This window comes from Pseudopodoces humilis, chromosome 1 (assembly GCF_049639895.1).
Source record: "Pseudopodoces humilis isolate 2021_Gansu_Grassland_sample_001 chromosome 1, ASM4963989v1, whole genome shotgun sequence".
NCBI classification, from domain to species: Eukaryota; Metazoa; Chordata; class Aves; order Passeriformes; family Paridae; genus Pseudopodoces; species Pseudopodoces humilis.
In genome coordinates this window covers 42,667,295-42,689,555 of record NC_142200.1, presented here as the reverse complement: position 1 = coordinate 42,689,555, position 22,261 = coordinate 42,667,295, and the positions used below count along the sequence as shown (strand labels likewise).

The 22,261-nt window shown below is 39.9% G+C and overlaps 1 protein-coding gene across 2 annotated transcripts in view; it reads right to left on the bottom strand.

Annotated features, from left to right (window-relative positions):
- Nucleotides 1-1,791: 1,791 nt before the first annotated feature.
- KLHL14 (kelch like family member 14) overlaps nucleotides 1,792-22,261 on the bottom strand; it is a 59,728-nt gene continuing 39,258 nt past the window's right edge. Inside the window, exons 3-9 of one of the 2 annotated variants that reach the window (XR_015774482.1) lie at nucleotides 18,820-18,909; nucleotides 14,281-14,359; nucleotides 8,092-8,282; nucleotides 7,771-7,929; nucleotides 4,883-5,040; nucleotides 4,234-4,427; nucleotides 1,792-4,149 (exon numbers count right to left, since the gene is read on the bottom strand). Coding sequence is in view for 1 of the 2 variants with exons in the window: in XM_088066409.1 (XP_087922535.1) it covers nucleotides 4,287-4,427; nucleotides 4,883-5,040; nucleotides 7,771-7,929; nucleotides 8,092-8,282; nucleotides 14,281-14,359; nucleotides 18,820-18,909 (818 nt within the window). In the remaining variant the exon portion in view is untranslated. Of the gene's footprint in view, nucleotides 4,428-4,882; nucleotides 5,041-7,770; nucleotides 7,930-8,091; nucleotides 8,283-14,280; nucleotides 14,360-18,819; nucleotides 18,910-22,261 lie in introns of both variants that reach the window. The other variant, XM_088066409.1, reaches the window with a different exon arrangement.

Genomic DNA, 22,261 nt, shown 5'->3' with positions numbered 1-22,261 from the left:
TTGGGAGGTGGGTGCAGAGTACCTTCAAAGACAGTGCTGTAGTTAATGAAAAGCATATTTTTCAAATGCTCTCTTTGTAATTCTTAAGGGCATGGGTACAGGCTGAAAGTCACCAGCAAATCAGTCTTCTCACACTTCTTGGCCAGTGGATGGAACCATAGCTCAAGATCAAGGAAACATATTCTGTTTTCCAGGTCCCACTCTGCAAAAGAACCTCGGCAGGTTTGTTATGCTGAGGGTGAAATGGAGAGGATTAAGATTTGTCCAGAAGGACAGCAGAGAAAGAGAACTATAGAACAGTCCACGTGTCCAGCTCCCAAAGATGAGTCTCATCAGAGAATCAGAAATGGACAGGGCTCTTCCATCCAATGCAGCTGGGACCAGGAATTGTGGCTCATCTGCTCTTGTGCTTCCCACCACCAGCATCAGCTCTCCTCCCTTGTCATAGGTGCTGGCTGTGGTTGGGTGTTTGCCACAGCCCAGGCCCTGCAGAGAGGTGTCACTGGGCATCTCTTTGATAGGTTTTGTTGTGCTGAAGTCTGTGCATTAAAGCTTGAACACTGTACCTAAATACCTCAGTACTCTGCTGATTTATCCTTCTGCTTGACAGCTAGACCACTGAAAATGATTACCTGAATGCCATCACCCACAGGCTTATTTAGTTAGTTTCATGTTTATCTCATGTTGTCTTCTGTTGAATTTTATTATGTTTCTCTTCTGCCCTTTGTATTACCTTTCCTCTAATTTTTTCCAGCCTTGCTCTGATATGTGCTTCTCAAAAACCATCTTTGCTTCCCTCATTAATCCTGATTTTTTCTGTGCCCTCAATCCTCAAAAACTTCCCACCTTCTCCTCTCACAGTCTTGTTTTCTATTTTTTCCTTTCATTTACTTTGTTCCCTTCCTTTCTAAATCATATCTCTGCCCATTGCTTCCAGTTTCTCTTCTTCGTCCTTCTCCCACATTATGTAAAAAAACCCCATAAAATCTCCCTTCCTTCCTCTGCGGAAATAAACTCATTAATGAAACAATCCTATTAATCATGCTATCTTAGCACTATCCAGTATGGCCCACACCTGCTTTAAACACGGGTCAGTTTGCTCAGTGCACCCCCCTGGTTTGCATAGGCAGGTTCTGATCCCTGCCAAAGGTTTATAGGCATGAATAAACAATGCATGAATAGTGACTGGCATTGGTGATGCTTCTGCTTCCTGCTAGAACCTCCTGCTTTTACCTTGTCTCAGCCTGGCAATATCTCTTGTCCCAACTCCTCTACAGCACACCTATGCAGGCACTTCCCCTCCAAGAACTGAAATACTCATAGTTAGAAGGGTTTTGTCATGGAAGGAACATTTTGAAGAGGTATGAATTTGCCACAACAAGCACTAAATTCCCCAAACCAAGACTGGGCCTAACAAGCAGGGTCCTTTTCACTTACTGTGGGACAGGGGAACACAGGGAGCAGTGCAAGGCAGAGACATTTCAGAGGCATGCAGTGGCTGCTCCAGCGAGAGCAAGCACAGGGCTTGAGCTTTCCCTGCTGGAAAAAGGTGCCACTTTCCCAGGCCAGGCACTGCTCTCAGGGGAAGAAAGACTCTCTATAGACCCATGTTTTACTGCGGCCACTGTGCTGACAAGCACTGAGTAATGACACTTGGAAAACAATGAGGCCATTATGTAACACCAGAAAATAAAGCAAGTTCACACATCTACATGATAAAAAAAAGTTCCAAAGAATTTAATGTAGATATTATTTATACATACACTTTATAAGTAGGAATATGGCAGACAGTTGAATTAGTACATAAAGTTTTATTTAAAGTTTCCCCCCTACAAGCAAGCTTCATTTACACAGTCTAGTACTGTACAAAATTTACATTCTTCATGTGACTTATTTAGTTAGCATTTTTTCCTTGGTCATGCCTTCTTGATAGATAGAAAGATTTAGATACAGTCCTCATAAATCTTTAAATTATCTTGGTAAAAAAAAGGAACCATTTAAAAGGACAAGAAGTATCCTTTAAAAATGGTACATTTTAGTAGACAGGTGATCGTCAGTGTTCAGTGGCAGACCTTTTAAATGTCATACAAGGTTTCCTCATTTAGTATCTTAACAGTTTCCTTTTTTATATATATTTATATTTATATACTTTCAACAGGAAAGGAAAAAAGGTCATGATTGCACCAAATATATTTTACAAGGGATCCCTTGGATCTGAACAATATAAATAAATACAAAACCAACTAAGATTGCACTATGTAGGAGAAATGGATTGAGATTTCAGGATATACACTCCACCTTTATGAGTTCCATAGTGATGCTCACTGGAAAACTCCCCAAGGGCTCATTCAAATATTAGCATCTTCAGATAATTATTTTGTTTAATTTTTTTTTACAGGTGTGCAGCTACTTCATCAATTGGATTATTGCATTTGTGTGGTACCAGTCTTTACTGCATTACTCCAGTTTTGTAAGTTGTGTAATTCTGCTGCAAGCAAGGGAGTTTCAATAAAACTAGACTGATGCCAGAGAGAAACAGTCCCATGATATTTGCTCTCCGTTATTTATATTGCTCTCAAGCATCAATATATAGTGTAATTTCTGTGTACATTCACCCTTTTTCTATTTTGCAAAGCAAATAATGAAGTCTTTCTTCCATCTATTGCCTCTGCAGCAGAAACCAACCTCCAGTAGCTGCCTGCTCCTTGCTTAATGCACTAGCATTAAGTCCTGTCATGAAAGACATGTGCAGGGCTGAAAATGCAGGATTGGAGTGTCCTTTGCCTTTTACATGGTGCAGCCAGCTACAACTAGGCAAATTAAAGGCCAGATATTTAGCTGACATAAAGTACATCCATTGGCTTCAATGGAGCAATGTCAGTTTACACCAGTAAAGAGGATGGTCCTGAGAGTAATGGATGCAGCACTAGTAAACCACAGTAGAAGAATTATGCCCATACTGTAATGAGGTGCAGATGATTATGTCTGTTAACTGCAAGGTGGTGAAGAATCGGGCTCAGATTCTGTCCCTGCTTTTGCAAAGCCAGGACAGAAAGACATAAGCTTAACACATAGACAGTCTGATTTGTGCAAGCAACTATGACTTCATGAAGCAAGTCCTAAATGCTACCAGTCCCGTGTGGGAGCATTCTGAACTCACTTTGCAATGTGTAAATAATTACACAGGCTATAAGGCAGTGGAAAGTCTAGCCTTATATTACTTTGGATCAACAGTAAAACTCTCTCAGAGTGCATCTTAGGATCAACCACACAGGACTACTTTAACTACTTACCAGCGTCTCTCCAAAAATGTACATAAGCATTTCAGAGTCCAAAGCAATAAATTTATGATTAAATGCAGTCTTCTTGTCTTTGGAAAGAACTCACACAGATGCTGATATCTAACAGGTTAGTGAAAAGGAAGTAAGGTTTCTGGTGCTTTGTTAAGTGGTCATAGAAATAACTTACTCTACAAAGCCAGATTTTAAGCTGGAGGATCCAAATTCTGTTATACTAATGTAGAACCAGTCATTCCATGTGATTTCAGTGAAATGACTCTGACTTTACACAAGTGTGATTAGAAGAATTTGATTCTAATCCCTAAGCTGCTATTGCAAGAAGTGCTCTGTAAAGCATAGCTTTCATTGTAGTCTGCTGCACTTGCACATGGGGGCTTTGAAGGCAGAGTGTATTAGTTGCCAAGCTGTGCAAAAACTGAATGATATTTCTTTACCTTTTATAATCTTCTGGTGCTGTGTTGCTTGCAGAGCATATGAAGTAGTTGTAGGTTAGGATTACAGAGGAGGAGACAATTCTGCAATGCAGTGTGAGCTTTTCACTATCTGAATTCTGAAACATTCATGAAAACAACATCCTCATGACTTCAACACAGATCACATGCAGGTAGATACAATGCACAATACTGATCGTGTCTCTTCAGGCTCTATTTGAAGAGTTAGCCATCATTTATTTTTTTAAAGTTAAATTTGATGTGAGGAGTGTCTCTGCAGCAGGAAAAGTTTAAATCAGTCTGAAAAGGCAGTCTGTCAGCATGTAATGTTCGGTGTGTTTTAGCTTCTTGCTTCATAAGACACCGGCACCTATCTGAGATGGGACAACGCTTGGTTTTTCTTTTCTTTTAGTTTGCTCCTAAAGCATAAACATGGAATGAGGGGTCAATTATGGTAGCTTTGTTTTAACAGGAATTCTGTTCTAATAAAATATTTACGTCACCCGTCATTATTTTCCCAAATGCACTCAGTGTTCGTGTCAGTGCTCCTGGCCCATCACTTGTTGTACGGAACACAGGCCGGCAATACCACAGTCGAACATGCAGGTCCTGCAAGGGGCTCCGCAACATCACCTTCCAGTTCTGTCCAAGTCCCTTTCTCAGGACTGTAGCAAATAGTAGAAGATTTGTAGGCTCCCTGTAGCAGAACAAAATGTCACATTAAATGTGGCTTTGGTAAAATCCAAGTCACACATCAGCTCTAAAGATACCTGAAAGTGACTCGGGGTTGCTCTAACTTAGAAGCTCGTCAAGAAGTTATGGTTTTTTCAGCACCCAGCCGCTGAAAATCAATCTCCTTTACAAGCACCTCATAAGCAGAGCTGTAAACACATAGTCCCATCAATAACTTTTTCAAAATTCCTTCTGATTTTTAAATTACTCCATATCACTGAATAAAGTGTAATAATAACTCATCTAAATAGAGAAGCACAAAGGTTAAAAAACACGCCATGTTCTCCACAAGCTGAAAACCAACCAAACCTGCCCCTGTAGCTAATTCCCCTCTCCTCTCCATCCCATCTGCATACTATACAGACTGGCCACAAGAACTCAGAAGGAACAGAGGGGTGATTGTAGGAAGCAGGTACACACCATACTCCAGCTGTAGCCTCCTACAAGGTAAATACTGTCATCAAGGACCGCACAGCCAGGGCCACTGCGACCCTCCAGAATAGGAGTCTGGAGGATATTCCACTGGTCACCTTTTGGATCGTAGCATTCCACAAGCATTACATCGAGATGGGAGAAACCTGGATGAGGGCATTAAGAGAACATGTGTTATGACATACTGTTCTATTACTTATTTTACTGTTAAATTTATTACATTACAGTTACAATTATATTATTACAATTATAATTGTTAAACATTTTACTAGAAAATATTTTCATATACATTTAAGCCAACTTCTGTAATATTAATGTTTTAATGTAATATTAATGTAATATTAATTATTTCAGTTCAAATAACTCTGTTGAAAGTTTTTACCACTACTTCTACAGTCTTCTACAAATCATGAGTCCATATAAAACCTGACCACATCTGGAAATGCTCAATAATTTATCAGTGACACAAGCAAATTCAAACAAAATTCTTCCTTGTCTTTCAGTGTTAATACAAGTATGAACACGTAGGAAAAGACTGTCCTGGCGGTCTTTCACAAAATTCAGCAGATCCAATCTATTCAAAATTGAAAAGATTGAATTTTTCTCAGAAATCAATGTCTAACAAGGGAGAGCTTAGACAACTGATGCCACTTGGTTCTAGAGGGACAAAGTGCTTAGCATGACGGACGTGATATGCAGGACCAGTTTCAATTTTCTAGCTGATTTAAGGTGTACCCTAAAGCACACAGCTGGGGTAAAGTCTTTCAGGCAACAAAAAATTGTAACCACAAAAATGGTGGTCCCATCTTTCCCTGGTAGGCCGAATAATGCTCCAAGCGAGTGCTGCTGTTTGATCACCAAAGGGCAGATGGGTCTCAGCTCAAGATTCTCAAGCTGTACCAGTTAATATGAATTAAGTGAGCTGAACACAGACACTGAACACAGGAGTCCCAGCTCCTACTCTAATATTTAGTAAATTCCCTATTTCAAACTACCTTTTTTGTCAGAGCACTGTGGTAGAAGTATGGCTTTCTTAATATGCTGAAGTGCTTTTCTTAACCCTTTGTCTTCTCTTCAAGGTATGACAGCAAAGGGAAGTAAGATTTTCTGTAAAAAGGGTATTTGGTGATATCAGCACTTCATGAGGGAGCTGCTTGCTCAAGTATTATTTATGTCTGGAGTGAGTATGGACTAATATGAAATAATTCACAATAATATGAAATAATTATTTGCTGCTTTAAGGTTTTCAAGGGGCCATAAAAAGGCCACTGCTGTGCACCCAGAAGCTGTCAAAAGCTCTGTAGCAAACTGCAGTATGCACAGGACTACCTGTGATGTGGTAAATGCACAGCTATCACTACTACACAGTTCAGCTTCACAAAGGAGGGCTTTGCCATGGAGCCCTGCTATTCCCTGCCAGTGGAGAATTTGTAACATTTCATCCACACTTCCTCCTCCCTGTCCTTGCAGTTCTTCCTTTTGTTTCACTGTATAGGAGAAACCATTTTTTTTCCAAAAAGTCCTTTTACCAGAGAGCCACATCTTTCCAGAAGCCTGGCTGTTTAATACCTCTCACAACAGTGAGCAGTTCAAGCATAACAAAGGCACCCAGGACAACAGCTGTAGAGGCAAAAATGCAAAGCTTATTAGATGTAGATGAAACTACATGGGAAAAAAAAAATAGAAGCAATTTAAGCCTCTGCAAACCAAAGCATGTGCTTCAGCTTGAGGAGAGCTGTGAAAGGTTTTACTTTTGTAGGAGGAAAAGCCAACACTGTGAAACACTGAAACCTACAAAATTTTCAGGTGTTCATGGGCAAGCAGCTTTTGCCCTCTTCACCTTATAAGGTCCAGTCCATAAGCAGCCATCACAGCTGGGGGTGGGGAGTGGAGGCACAGCAGCACTGAACCTGCCTGCAGGGTTTTATGCACCAGTACTATTCAACAGGGAAAATTTACGTCTGGGACTTTGTCCTTTGCATGCTCCACAGACACTCAGATCTCCAAAAGCAGTGTGTGGCTTTACAGTGTCATGGGGACCCGGGGGCTGGAGTCAGACATGACCTGATCTTACTGGCAGTTTACATATTTTTTTTACTTTTTGTTCTACATTATGATTTTCTCTTTTGTTTTGGGAGTCTTTTAATGTTTTGGTTTTAAAAATTAAGGGAGAAAGAAGGAAAAAAGTGAATATAAACTATCAAATATTATCATGGGACAAAGAAACAGGAGGTGTGCTTTTTGTCTAAGTGGCTGGATTAAGAAACATCTTTAACAGCAATGACGTACAGGTATTAACATAAAAATACCAGATGTCTAAGCAATACTTATTTTAATATGAGAGCTTTTCAAAAGGTAAAAACAAGAGATCTCTAAAAAGAATTATAATAAACAAGCTACATTTAATACTAAAAAGGGATTTAAAGAGCCTAGTCCTAATATTTGATGGCTGGAAGTTTGCTTCTTTTTTTCTCTTCATTAAATCAGGAGCTTGTTTTTTGTGTGTTGCTCTGAATAAAGCTCTCTTTAACTGCACATTTTGGAAAATGATTTACAGAGGAAAATATTGCTGGGACTTTCAGGTCAAAGAATAATCTGTTTGTTTCATTGAATTCTTGGTAATGACAAATTGTCCATGCCTTTGAGTAATGGAAGATCCCATTTGTATTATCTAAAGCATTCATTACTCATATATTTAATGTACTGTTATAATTTTAAAATAATTTGCATAAAATGTTTTTAAAATTGCTGGCTCAAGTGTCCTGTTAAATTGTGTTACTTGGCTTTTAATGTATTTAGCAGTGACTGTCTAACAAAAATATTCTTTATCAGAGATGTGGGACACTGAGATATTTTTTTGCTATTAAAAATGTGACCTTTCAAATGGTTTCCTCCAATTGCATACAGTCGGTCATTCATTACAGCCAGAGTGTGGATTGCTCGTTTTGTGTTCATGTCCTGTTTTCGGGCCCAGACGTCCATCACAGGGTCATAGCAGTACAGCCAGGGGACATATTCTCCATTGTGGACACCTCCTGCAAAGTAAATACACATCAGTTAATTAATATAAATAAAGACATTGTGCTGCAGCAGGAATTTAACTCTCTGGTTTTGGGGTTCTGCAGTTCACGCTTTTTTTTATGGTGGTTTTGGGTTGGTGTTCTTGCCATACAGCAGGAATTATTCAAGACACTGGCCTGAAATATATATCTTGCCATTGTGAACGGCTCCTGCATGGGCTGCCAGGGGTTGTGGTAACGAAGACACGTAACGCCACTCGTTTGTCTCCAAGTTGTAGCACTCAACGCTGGACAAGTAGCCAGTTTCGTTTCTTCCACCGATGACATACAAGTTCTTGTCAAGGCGGCAGGCATAGAAACTGGCTCTCCTGGAGAACAGGGCAGAACGGAACAAAACAAGCCAACAACAAACCCATTAGCCATGTCAAACATTTCTTTCCCCTCTCCAGCTGACTCCCTGAATGAAGAGAACTGCTCCTTCACATGCTACACCAGAGAGAAGCGTCAGGGAGCTTCACATGCTTACAGCTATCCTAGAGACTGTGTCTGCTTTGCTAATCAAATACACAATACTCCACGTGAAAAAATACTTCATTTTTTGTGTCAAAACAATTAGGCGCACATAAAACTGCCAGAAAATGCTCCTTTTCAAAGCTGTTTGTTGCTTTTTCACACCCGTGAGAGATAAAAAGGTGCTCATTAATGTATGGGGCATTACCTTGTAAGGGATATAACAACTCAGTAAGACAAAGTGAAAAATGAGGTAGATAATGTAACAATAATAAATTATCTTGACATTCACTTTCTTTATGGTCCTTCAAGGGTCATTGTTCCCAATTTACTAAGAGAACCACATCATCAAAATTTTTCTTCAATTATCATTTTTTTCTTCCTTCTGCAGTACTGCAAATAGAACAACTTCCCTTATGCTAGCCACAACACTGCATTTCCACCTTTTAACTCAAATGAGGTCTGTCTCCATCCAACTAACCCTGAGAAAAGTTTTAGCCACCTGTCTGCTTTTACATGCAACTCAGGTGTGTAGGAAAAGAATTAAGATTTCTGGCCAGGACCGTGGGGCATTTATTAGTTTGTCTTCCTTGTGCCTCCAAAATTAATGGTGTTTGTTCCCAAAGTAAAAATTGAGCTGTAGATGATTTTGAGAGACCTTGATTGGTGTAATCCACTCTCAGGGAAAGCTCCCAGGATCATTCAGCAGCAGGAAGGTTTGCTAGAGTAGAGATCTTTAATTTCAAGCTGCAATAACATGAGAAAGAAAACTGCAAAAGAGCAGAGCTGGGCTAGGATGAAGAGCTGCACAAAATATTGAATGACATGGGACCCCAGAAATATGCAGGCAGGCCAGGCACAGCAAAGTGTACTTCTGACAGCTCCTGCAAAGCAGGCACTCTGGAGTGTGGCTGTATCTTGCCAAACCATGCTCTGTAGCTGATTCAATGCACCCTGGTTCATGCCCAGATGCCTTAATTTGAATTTGGGAGCAGCTGCTTATTTCACTCCTGAATCATGCACTAAATCTTGGGGCCTTGATGGTCACCTGCACCATCAAGGACTCAAACCTGCGGACCACTGCAAAGGGTTTGGATGAACAGAGGTACACACAGAGTACAGCATCCTCAATGAACAGCTTCAGTATGTCCAACTCCTTTCCCAGCTTCCCAGGGCCGCTTCCCAGGTCAGCTAGCAAAGTCTGCGGTGCCCTGTCCCTAACCTGACATCTAGCCAGGCATCTTCAGGAGCATTTCCTTCAGTGAAGACAGGAATAAGATCTTGCTCTTTTGCACAGCTACCTATTTTCACAAAACCTGTAGCATCCTTTAACATTTTGGAAAAACCTCCCTCTTAGTTAAAAGTGTCTGAGACTGGCTGGTGGTTTATAAGTTGGAAGAGAAGTCAGGCAGACACCAAGAGATTCAGCCATGGAAACAGCAGAGCTGTTTGGACATTCAGGGAGCAGATTTGATGCATCACTGCCAGTTCTGACCTTACTTTTTGAATTTGGTGCACACCTGACAGAGCTCCTCACCAGCCAGGGTCACTGAACACCTCCTGCTCACTTCTTTGTTTTCACCCTGCCTGCACATGGGCAATTTGGATGGTGTGGGACAGAACCCCTTTCTGAGTGGGGCTGGGAACTCCACCATAGGGAAGACCTCTGAAAGAAAAACGTGGAAATAAGAGAACAGGAATACTGGCAAGTGTCTCCAAATCAAGTGATGAATTTAAAAAGACCATTTAATTTATCTGTCAGTGGGCAGATAGAAGCTGATGGCATATTTTGCTCCGCATGGTCGGACAGCAAATTGTGCATCTATGTTTTTAGCCTGATATTCTATGGAAACAAAGCTAATTTGATTACACTGTACATGTGCCCATGTCTGCCTACTGTTGTCTCCTAAAAGAAACCCTGCTGACTGATTTCATTCTAATTTGACAGAGGCTATAGGTGTTACAGGCAATCAAGTGTGTATATAAGCTTTCTAGAATATGTGACGGGCCTGAGGCAACACAGCCTACAGTTTCCCCAGAAGTAGGAAAAGCTGCAGAGGTCACCTCCTATTAGACATGAGAGAGCCTGCATGGGCAGGTACACATTTTTCAACCTTTCTGTGTCCAGCAACCATCAGGCACAAAACCAGAGGGTGCCTTCTCTCAGTGCTCCCACATCCACTCGTCTGTCCTTGTGCACCTTCTCTGGTGAACCCATTAACAAACCGCTCTTGGCATGTTTTGCCTCTTTTTTTTTTTTTTTTTAATCTCAGGTTTTAATTAACAGAGGTAAACACAACTTGCATGTATTATCCTATTAACTAGGATTTCACTGACAATATTCTGTATGTGTACTCCTGGTTTCATCCACACAGTGTCACTATAAGGAGCAAAAATGAAAGCATCAGCATACTTGACTCCTCTGCTTGGATGTGAACATTCACTTAGTACTTTCTGTCACAAATATTTTAAGCTTTTTGGGTTTTTTGAGTTTTCAGTGATGCAGTGTGTAAGGGCATGCTGTCAAGTGATGACTTTTAAACTGCTGTAAAATATGATTCAGATTAAACTATAACACAAAAATCTTTGCATGACAACTTTCCTCTCAATACTGAGAAGACACTATCAGATTTTAATCAGATAACTAGAATGTACCTCAGGATCTGAATATGGACAATAAGACAATTACTTTGTGATTTTCTTCAGGACTTGAAAGTACTCAATGTTCACTGGTCTCCTAGATGCTTCTCCTTCACACACTTCACCCAACCATCAACCCAACTAACTTCTTCTTTCATGTACACACATATAAAAGGGAAGATTTTCCTCATGATTTTCATGCATGATGAATTTATGCCCTGAAACACCAAATAGAACTACCAGTCTGAGGTTCAAAGTTACCAGTGCTGATTGTCATTTCTGGACCTGATTTCAGTGTCACTTATAGAGCATGTGTTGCTTTTTAAAAATAAATAATCTTAATAGGGGTTGACATTACTATTATTAAAGTCAAAGAAAAAAATAAAATGTGACTTTTTACATCCCTTTTTCTGTGCCTTTTCTCAGCTCACTCAGCCTCAGAGAGTACCTGCTTACTTCCCACTTCCACTTGTGCTTCTTCAATGCTTTTGGCTGGTATTCAAACAAAAATTGTTAACTCAGAATATAAGAAAAAAAAAAATTGTTTTAAATATTGTTTTGCTCCACAGACCTTGAAAAGCTCTGTGTTGAGCTGGCAAGGTGCAACAGTTCTGAGGTGTCCAGGTGGGGCTCGCACCCACAAGCTCAGATACAACTGCTACAAAGACTGCTCCTTCAGCAGCCATCATAGTCTAACTGAACTGTTCTCCAAAAAACCTTCCTGTTGTTATGGCATGATCAGGCAGATGTGTATTTCCAAAGCTTATGAGTCATTTGCTTGTTCTCTAAACAACAAACTCCTGATAATAGTACATACTTTTCAAAAGCATCTATATTTGAGATGTTCTTCAAATGAAAAGAAACCAAATTGGCTTTAAAGAAAATACACCGGCAACACTGAATCCATAACGGGATTAGATTTTTCTTTATAGCTCACACAGTAAAATCAATCAGATATGGATTTTGGCATGTGAGATAAAAGTTTACTTATCAAATATTTCATACAGATTTTTGACTTGAGAATATACTGCCTGTGAACGAGTCCCACATTTACCTGGCAGTCATTTCAAAGGAGCTATTATAATCTATCCAGCCAATTATTCTCAGACTAAAATTCCTAAATAGGTTTTGACTTGATGGACCATAATGACTCAGAAAAACCCATTTAACAGTCTGTCTTGTCAATGGTGCCTGCATTATACCAGCAGAGACAGGGCATGACCCTGTACTCCTAGCAGGGGGAAAACAGCCTGGTGACTTTAATGGGAACTTTATCTCACTAAAGGAGCTGGCAAAGAAAACTGCATAAAAGCTCTCTCTTATTTGTATGATCTCCTACAGACTGGGCCAGTCCATACCTCTGAAAGCTGCAAAAACTCTGAGGAAGTCATTAGGACTCAGGAAACAAATCATCAAACACATTTTAGAAAGTGAGTGTAAAATCTCATTTTTCCAACAATAGCCCTAATGCTTAGGAGCCTTTATAGAAAAACAACGGGCAAACCGATGAGCTATGTATTCTGAACAAAAGAGGTGACAATTAACGTTGTCATAGCGAAGCCCCTTGCAGAAGGAACTATGTATGACGTATTTCATTCCCTCTGTAAGGAGCTGTGGTGTTTACATATATTACAGTTTATTACGGGCAGGAGCATGGGGCACAGCTGAGTTTTGGCCTCTTGGCTGAAGGCAGCAGCTTCCACCAGAGCACAAGGCCCCTGTCACCTACCACATGGTTTCCTGGGAAACGCAACTGGCCAATGTGGAGGTGGAAAAATTCCTACTGCCTCCTTTCTCCAGCCCTCAGCTGCCTAATTCTGCTTTCTGTGGTTTGTCAGCCAAATAAACCCAACTGCTCAGCCAGCTGACAATACCCCTCAGGAATTTGGCTTGGACATACCCAGAGGGCCTAGTTAGGACTCAGATTAGGCTCCACTGAAGAGGTCCAGGCTCCACACAAACACCAGTTGGTCTCCTAGTCAGTCTCCCAGCTCAGCAAGGATGACTTGATGCCAAATATGATGCTCACCTCCTGTCTCCCCCATGCCAACACCTAAACTGGCTGTAACTCACTCTAGGAAGCAGAACCAGATGGAAAGGTGCTCCTCTGTTTTAAAGTAAACAACCACAGCTGTGAAGGTTATCCCACAGTGCTGGTGGGAATGAGGGAGAAGGCTAGGTGCTGCCAAAGCAGGGACTTAGGTCAATCAAATGGAATCTTGAACAAAGGTCCTTCAAAAATTCTGCAGACTGACATTATACCCCTGGAAATTTAAAAGACAGCCATATTTACAAGCATCTCATAAGACACACCTTGAATCACAAGGCTGCACTGAATTCAATATGTTTACGACTGCCAGACACCTGAATAGTGTAGACAGTCAACAAAAAAAGAACTGTAATACTGACATGGAGTAAAGAAAGCATTTGAGATCTTTTCTACATGGGATGCATAAGAAGATGGGTGTTGAACTGAAGGAAGGACACTCAACATTTTCTTCAAATAACATTGTAACTTTGTATCTTCTGCCTCTAAGATTCTTCTTATGAAACACACACAATTCTGTTCAGGTTTATGGATTTTTTTCCCGTCAGGGTAGGATTTGGGATCCACAGTTAAGTTTTACATCATCTTTATGGGTCATAACTCAAGTCCACATTCACCTTTGCTCTTTGGTACACAGCAAGGTTAAAACATGAGCTACTCTAATATGCATTTACTGACAGCAACTTGACTCAAAGACCACCTGGGATTAAGAGTGCTCTCTGACAAGTGGAGACATGTTCAGGAGAGCTTTTCATAGCCAGTGTGGTAAAACAGGATGGAGTCAACATGTGAAGGTTTCAGTTCCCTCTAAGATATCTGACTATAATTACTGCTTGTTTACTGCAAATTCATCATGACACTTCAGTCAGGGAGCATGACAGGACACTATGGAGACTTCAGGAAAATCCTTCAGACTAAACTCAGGTAACCAGTAATTGCATAAAGTCCATGGCTATTTTGCATGAGTTAGCACTGCAGGACTTGGCATCTGAAGTTCTGAATTTGGAAAGTTTTAAAAATTAGGAGGCAAATGGAACATAACTGCATGCTGCAGTTTTATCTGTGTTTTCAAGGCTTCTATAGGCCTCCTTACTCCCAGAACTAAGCCAAACATCAGCTGCTCCTAGGATGAGAAAACAGAAATTGAAAAACACATAGCAGGTTTTTACCTCTCTTGCATGGGTGGAAGTTGTATCCAGCTGTTAAACCTGGGATCGTATCGGCTAACAAAGTTTGTACTGTGTTTCCCTGTAAAGATAGATTATTTTGACACTCAGCTGTTTGTTTCATGTATTTAACATCATGATTGTAATATATATTACATATACTTCACAAGTTGACACCTTTTATGAAGGGTTCCCCCTTTTACAACAATGTATGATTACACTATGTGTACAGTAATAATTCAACAAATGGGGCACTGCAAGGCTTGAATTAGCAGTCACTAGCAGTAAAAGCAGATAGCGATTATTCTTGGTCTTTGTAATAAGATCTTGAAAATGTGTATTTAAATTTACTTATACATGCTGAGGTATTTTCACAGCCACAATAAATCACAGCACTGAACAAAATTACTGGCCAAAAAGGGCATCCCCACGGTATTTTTATGACTAGAATTTTGTCAGGTAAAAAAATTAAAGGGAGAACACGCGCTCTTCTTTCTCCTTACATCACCTCTGTGTAGAACATGGCAAAAACCCATTGTGCAAATAACCAGGAGCTGCATAAGCCATCAGCATGGGGTATGCAGTGTTTGCACTAGATAGTTTATTCTACCATGTACTTTCAGTGTAAGTTAGAAGGAATTACAGATGTGCATCGAAGGGGGAATACACTCTTAAGAGTTTTATTCCAACTGTGTTAGCTAAAATATGAAGCATGAGCAACATACACCAGCTAACTAGCTTCTCCCTGATGTCAAGCCCAAGAACTGTGTTCATGTCTTCACGATATTAAGATTTCACCTTATTTTACATGCAGATTGACACCAAAGCAAGAAAACTGAAGCAAGAGAGTGCATGGCAATTTCCTGTAACACCTGAGACTTCAATAGATGAGCATTTTGAAAACAAAAACGTTTGTTTATGTATGTGTGACTAAAAAATTGAATTAGAGGCTTCACAGGCCAGCAGAATAACCTAACTGTGTATGTCACAGTTCTATAAATGGTCACTGGGCATTCTACAAGGTGAATATTTTTGCATCAGACAAACCTCTGCAGGATTGGTTCACTTTGCCTGCTTCATTCCACACCTACTTCAGCATGTGCAAATAGACCATCAAGACTGTAGAGAGGAATAACAATACAGCTAGAATTTGTATTCCTAATAATTTAAGATCATGTTCTACAAGAAAACAGAGAAAGAAACCACACTGACCGCTCTGGAAGTAAACTGATTTCCTCGCCATGTTATAAGCATGTTCTATATGAGGAGGGTAAAGCAAAAGACTGATGAGTAATGCAGCATTTCCCTTCAAATTCAAATAATGAGGACCACGCTGAGTGCCAGTCAAAGACATGACCATCTCAGCACCATCTCAAGACACAGGGAAGGATTCCCATACTGTAAGGGCAACTGGTCATTCTGCCACAGGGCTTAGTGAAGTGAGGCTTTGCTTTTGGTCCTTATCTGGATTCCTTTAGTCTACAGACAATTTAGAAAAAGAAGCATTGAGAGCTATAGATTCAATAAACAGCAAAACAGTAACAGCAAGCTTGAACAGACTCCAGGTTTCACTGTCTAAGACATTTATTAATCTATTTGTATTTCAAAAAGCAGGAATTCAAAATAATATAAATATTGATCCAAAGTTGAAACTTCTATTTTTAATTTTTTTTTCTAGGTTTTAATGCTGCTGTATTCATTGCATCTTTCAGAGTTACTGGGACTTCAGTGCTCATTAGCTATACAGCAGCTTGTTCATTGTTGTCACACAAATCTGTAATTTGGCTGCCTAATATGTGTCATACACATACTCAATACAAACACCATGCATGTAGAAGATTGTAAGGCACGGGGCAGAAGAAGGGTTTAGTAAGACTAGAGTGGGGATGCAGGATAAAAATCTGGGCCCTTCACAGGAAGGGAGATGAAATCAAACTAGAACAGGCACAGAGAAGAGCTACTATGGCAACAGGAAGAACAGAAAGTTTACCTTATGGCAGGAGACAAAGAACTTGGCCTGTTGCAGCTAGAAATACAAAAGCTGAAAGGGGATAGGAGTTCTGTCTGTAATACTTCAGAGGAACAAATCTCTGGGAGGGGAAAAACTGTTAAACTAAAGGCCAGCCTTGGCATGAGAACAAGGTGATTTAGACAGTCAAAGAATACATTTTACTGGACATCAGAATAAGGCTCCTAGTCATTTAGAGCAATTGGATTCTGTAACAGCTTTCCAGCAGGAGAAGTGGGGGCTAGAAATACAACTGCTTTTCAAATGCAGCTTAGAAAATTTACAAAATGGGACTATATGATACCTGTGATTGCAGGAAAAGGACTTGATGACCTAGTTAACCTGCCTGGAGTAATTCGTTTGACTGCAGTTTAAGTCTGGACTTCAGTTTGAGAGAACTCTACCTATTTTTTGCCTTGCTTATCAGTCAGGAGATTGCACATGCTAGGATGTACCTGTTCCGTCAGAACAGAGAACTTGGGACAAGCGAACAAAAATCAGGATTAGCAAATCAGGACGATGGGACAAAAGGAGGTAGATACTGTTCTCTGCTCTGCAGCCATGCTAGAAGGTGATGGGCTCTGAAGGTTATCAAGGTTGGTCTGAAATCCATGCCTAGGTTGTGCACCCTGCTTTCATCAGTGTTCACTCACGCAAGAGCCTCTCGTGACTGGAAAGGCACAGCTACTGGAGGACATAAAAAAATGAGAAAAAATTTCTCCCATACTTCCTGAGTTGTCAGCAAGTCAGCAGAGCATGAAGGAAGCGGGTGCACTCCTTGTTTCTCAAGAACCAGACAGTCTGATAGCTAAAGCAATGTCTTTCCATTGCCACCATCTCTAAGATACTTCTTTACACTGGAAAAAACACCTGGAACATTCTCATTTGAAGCAGAAGCTTTGAAAAGCCTTGGCCAGGTGGTTCCAGTTAAGTCCATCTGAAGTCCCTCCTGTGCTCTGAGGATAGCAGACAAAGGCCTTTACATAATTTCAAGTGGGCATGTGTAAGCTGACCCCATGTAGCTGCACATTTAGAGCAAGGTGATTTCAAGAAAGAATATACCCAGCAGTATCACAGGCTGTAGTTTATGACTTCAGGTCCACTTTCAGCGACAAGTAAGATCCATTTGATAAAGAGATCAGTATAGCATTGCTCATATCTTTTTTTATTGCTGTCTTCTCTATGGAAAAACTCCCAGCACTGGTACTCACAGGACAGGGAAATTGGTAGATATCTTCAGCAACACATTCAGCCCAGGAGTTGATCCACATCTAGGCAATCTCAGGCCTTAGGTACTGTTCATCTCACAAACAACTGTGTTTGACTCCTATCTCAGATGCAAGATATGTACCCCTTCTACCATCTCTCCATCACCTTACAAGTCAGCTTCCACATCTTTAAAATGTGGGCAATTATACTTCTTTTCTTTTAGCCTTCATGTGACATGGCCATTTAATTATAAACTGTCTGGAACAAGGTCTGCCTATCCATATGCCTACCAGCAAATACAACAGGAGCCCTCACTGGATGGATGGCCAACGCTCCTAAAAGAAATTGTCATTAGTGATCCTGCACTGTCTCCTGCTCCAAATAAAGGACATGCAACGATAGAACTAGGGGGCCCTTCTCCTAAGACATATAGTGATATTCTTAACTACACCAGAAACATGCTTATAGGGTAGCCCGGATTGTTTGTCTCAGGTTTTAGGGAGTGAACAGATGTAACAATTTTCTATAATTTGGTTTAGTGCAGATGCTGAAATGGGGCATTCACAATAAAATATATGCAGTATATGTAATTTCAGCTGGATCCTCTGGTGTTTTAAAGTAAAAATGTGTACCTGCAAGCTGTTTTATGGTTTCTCAGTCATAATTATCTCAGTTACACAGACTGCTACAACTACAACTCTTTCTTCGTGTGCAAGCTTTTTAACAATGTCTTGACAATTCTGTGAATTTTGCAAGGCATGGTATTCTCCTTTTGCTTTGCTCAGAAGCCTGTTAAATTGTTTAATTTCTCTTTGCGGTAAATTTATGAAGTAATCAAATCAAAGAAGGTAGAAGCAGATAATCTATATGAGAAGCTCTTGCACAAGACTAAAAAAAGGATCCGTTTAAGAATCTCAAAGTCTAGATAATTAACACATTAACAACTTGAGCTGCGAGTATCTTGTTTGACAATAGAAAAGAAGCATTCATCTACTGCAATTGCATTATTATATTATGACTGGAAGGAGCCTGGAAATGAAGGTTAAAATTCTTAACAGCTGCTGCCTGGTGCATGCACTTGAAAGAGTATGTTCTGCTGCCTGTGGCATTTCTCAAGGGATGTGGGAACTGATGAATGACAGAGATGCTAATGCTAAAGTACCAGATATTTATTACATCGATACCAAAGAATAGCCTTTACTAGGTTTAACAATTAGGCTGAAGGTCCCCAAAATCCCTTGCTAATCACAACATCAGCTGACCTGACAGACAGGAAGCCACAGGAAGGTAGATGCTCCCTTTGCCTTTTAGTATTCTATACATACCATTAGGGTTCCACTGGTCTTCTCCTCCCAGCACGAACAAGAAATTTTCCACTTCCACGACACAGTGATGGGCACTGTTGTATGGCATAACTGCAAGCAAAGCAAGAATTCTTTGTCAGCTCAAGACACTGATTTTATCAAATATTTCCTCTTCACCATCTGTATGAAATAACATGAGAATGAGTCACCCCAGGCATATACAAACACTGACTTAGCAGCAGACAAAGCCATTTATTAGTAAACTTATGCAATTCAATTTTGCAAATAGTAAAGGAAAAAATCAGGAATTCTGGTCCCTCAGTGGCCCCTCAGTTGTCCAAGTACCATACATGCTGATCTAAAAAGAACTTGTAAAAAGGAGTGAAGTTGCATTATATTTCCCTGAAAATAAGCAGATGCTAGGAATCCTAGTATGCTAGAAAACATTAAAAATAAAATCTCAGCCCGGCTTTGTTCTGCTGGTAATATTTCCACAAGAAGAGTTGGTATGTTCAGTTGCTTTCTATTACACAGCAATGAACAAGCTGCATTTCCATACAGTTTTAAGTTTTTAAATTAAGGTCCTGCTGATTTAATGCCTTTTCCAAATGTATACGCTTAATTTCCTGTACAATGTCATTAGCAGCACAATCACACATCTTCTATTCATCTAATCAGGAAGCCCTTTGTTAGCAAAGATCAAAACTGTGGCATTAGATTTGCAATACCCCTTTTTTAGGGGGGAGGTATCGTGGTTACCATGGACCAGATGCAAACATCTATTTCTTAAAATTTACGTTTTCCACTGCAAATGTTAAAATGCAAAAAACAAAGATTACATGTACATAATACACACATATTATTGCAGTGTGCCATACCCACCATAATGATAATATAAGGAAAATGTAAACTTATGCAGCATTAGTTACTATACCACATAGAGTAGTTTTGGCCCAGTGACACCAGTAGGAAAAATGATGTCCTTGTTCAGCTCATCATATGGGCACCTTAAATCTAGGTGAGGACAAATGGGGAGGTGATGTGCATGTACAGGCAGGGAACTTATTGCTTGACACGGATCAACAGAGCACTTAGGAAACCAGTGCAGTGGGAAATCAATATGACTCAGGGCCAGCTCTTACTTTGTGCTCTTTTGCCAATGCCAAAAAAAAAAAAAAAAAAGAGGCAGCCTATCTCACACTTGGATTATTTTGGGTGATATATCTCTCATTTCATTTGTTTTATTATCTTTTATTTTTCTCAGAATGCAGTTGTGCAGTATAGCATATGCAAATAATAATAAGAAGAAATACACACAGCTTTGCTATTTAGGACACATTTTCTTAAAGATCAAGTGGGCTCATTTAAGCTTCTTACTGAAGTTTTTGCCTAGGCTATGATGAATAAATAAGGTATGTTTTTAGTTTCTAGTAAAGGTCGAATATCTTTTTCATAGTCTGTGCTCTTACAAGTCAAGTAAGTGAAGCAGTTCTTAAATTAGGCAGCCAGGTACACTGAAAGTTCATTAATTAAGGTTATTTGTTACTGATTTAATTTATATTAACTAGGAACTAATCTTATACTAGACACTGCAAAAAAATTTATACTACCTAGAGATTCCTACAGTAGGATGAAAGAATGAAGTCCATTTTTGCTACCTTTTGAGACACCATATCATCATTATCTCACTTTTTATTCTTAGACATTTTCCTATTTTAAAATCTTCTCTCTCAAAACCACAGACCTTTTCTTGATTTTGTGGATGCTAGTAGTAAATAAGGAATTCAGTCTCCCATGAGAAATTTGTTGCCTTCCTTAGATGCTTTTTGGGGCCCCTCCTCTCAAGAAGAGACTCCCCAGGATCAGGCTGTAAGGGCTTCAAGTTTTAAGTAATACAGTGCTCTGTTACAGTTTCCAATTATGTCCAAGCTGGTGGTTGCACCCTCAACCTCTTCTGTTGGTCAGTCTGGAGAGCTCCAGCTTTTATAGAAAAAACTGTCTGCAGACAGCACACATATTTTTCACATTGTGTTTTCACTTTTGCAGACGTTTGTGTTTATTTATCCACCCTATTGACACAAGCAGGGTCAGTAGATGAAGAAATTCTGCTTTAAGCTTTTCTGCTGTTCCTATGCATATAACGTATGCAATAAGACTCCCGTAATTATTATGATAATTAAACCTTGGAAACTAATGGCTTAATCCTGGCTCCTACTGAAATTGATGGCAACATTCCCACTAATACAGGATTGGGCCCAAATGACCCAAACTACCATCCATAACTCACAGGAAAGCTAAAAGGAGCTTGCCTTAGAAAAGAGGGTAGTATTTGGCCTTCAGAAAGAAAGGTGACTGCAATAAAACACTGCAGACCATTCCTGTGACCTTTGTTTCTCTCAGAGCTTTGGGGAAAACTCAGTTCTTAGTCTCGTGAATCTGCCCATGGGGCTGAAGGGAACTGGACAAAACAGGAAGGATGGAGCAACATTGTGGACAGCTAAGAGGAAAGGGACTCTGACAAATCAACCACCTCACGGTCTTTCTCCTTGATCCCTCAGAACTGGGTGTTATGCACAGAAATCAAAACTATGTGAATGAACAAATTTTTTTTTCTGCTATCAAATGTCCCTTGAGAGTACAGAAAACTTGCACTAAAAACCATGATTCTTGTGAACATACACCCAGCTAGGACCTAACTTTTCACAGACAACAGTCAAAATTACATGGCAATGAGCATGCTAAATTCAGTATCTGGAAGAAGCAATCTTCTCAAACTCATTGGGCTTGCCAGGGTGTAACAAGAAGAATTTGGCCCATCACACAGTCTGGCCAGGCTGCTGCTTTCATTAATTTCAGTCTTTGTCTTTTGTTTGGCTTTAATAGTGTGAAAATCCCATCTTCTCATTTTTTTATTTCAACTCATTGGAACACCTGCCTGCCCCACAAAAAGGGTATTTGAAGAGAAGTTTGTACGCCACGCTCAAACACAGCCCGGCGTGAGTTTTTAGCGTGTCAGTCAGTGAGTTAGAGGGAAAGGGTAAGGAGAAGCTAATCAGGATGAAATGAGATTAAAGGCTGTCTAATTTTACAGCAACTGTGATCCATCAGCCACTGTGAAAGTGACAGTGGAAATGAATGATGGAGACAGACAGGTGGGGCTGTACATTTCACTGATTTATCCTCAAATGCACTGGGCCTTATTTTATTGAGTGAACATGACCGCATTTATCATGTCTGTCATCTAAACCCACTTCCCTCCATTTAAAAAGGTCACTTTACTAGGAGGGAGTAGGATAGAGGCACTTTCAAAACAGATTTAAAATTTAATAACACATGTTTATAAAACCCTGTGCAAAAATTCTTAACTTTATTAAAGACCAATTTAAAAAGAAGGTGAAAACACTATTAAAAAGAGAAGAAGATAAAAAAAAGCCATGGTCATCTGAGAAACATGCCAAGGTGA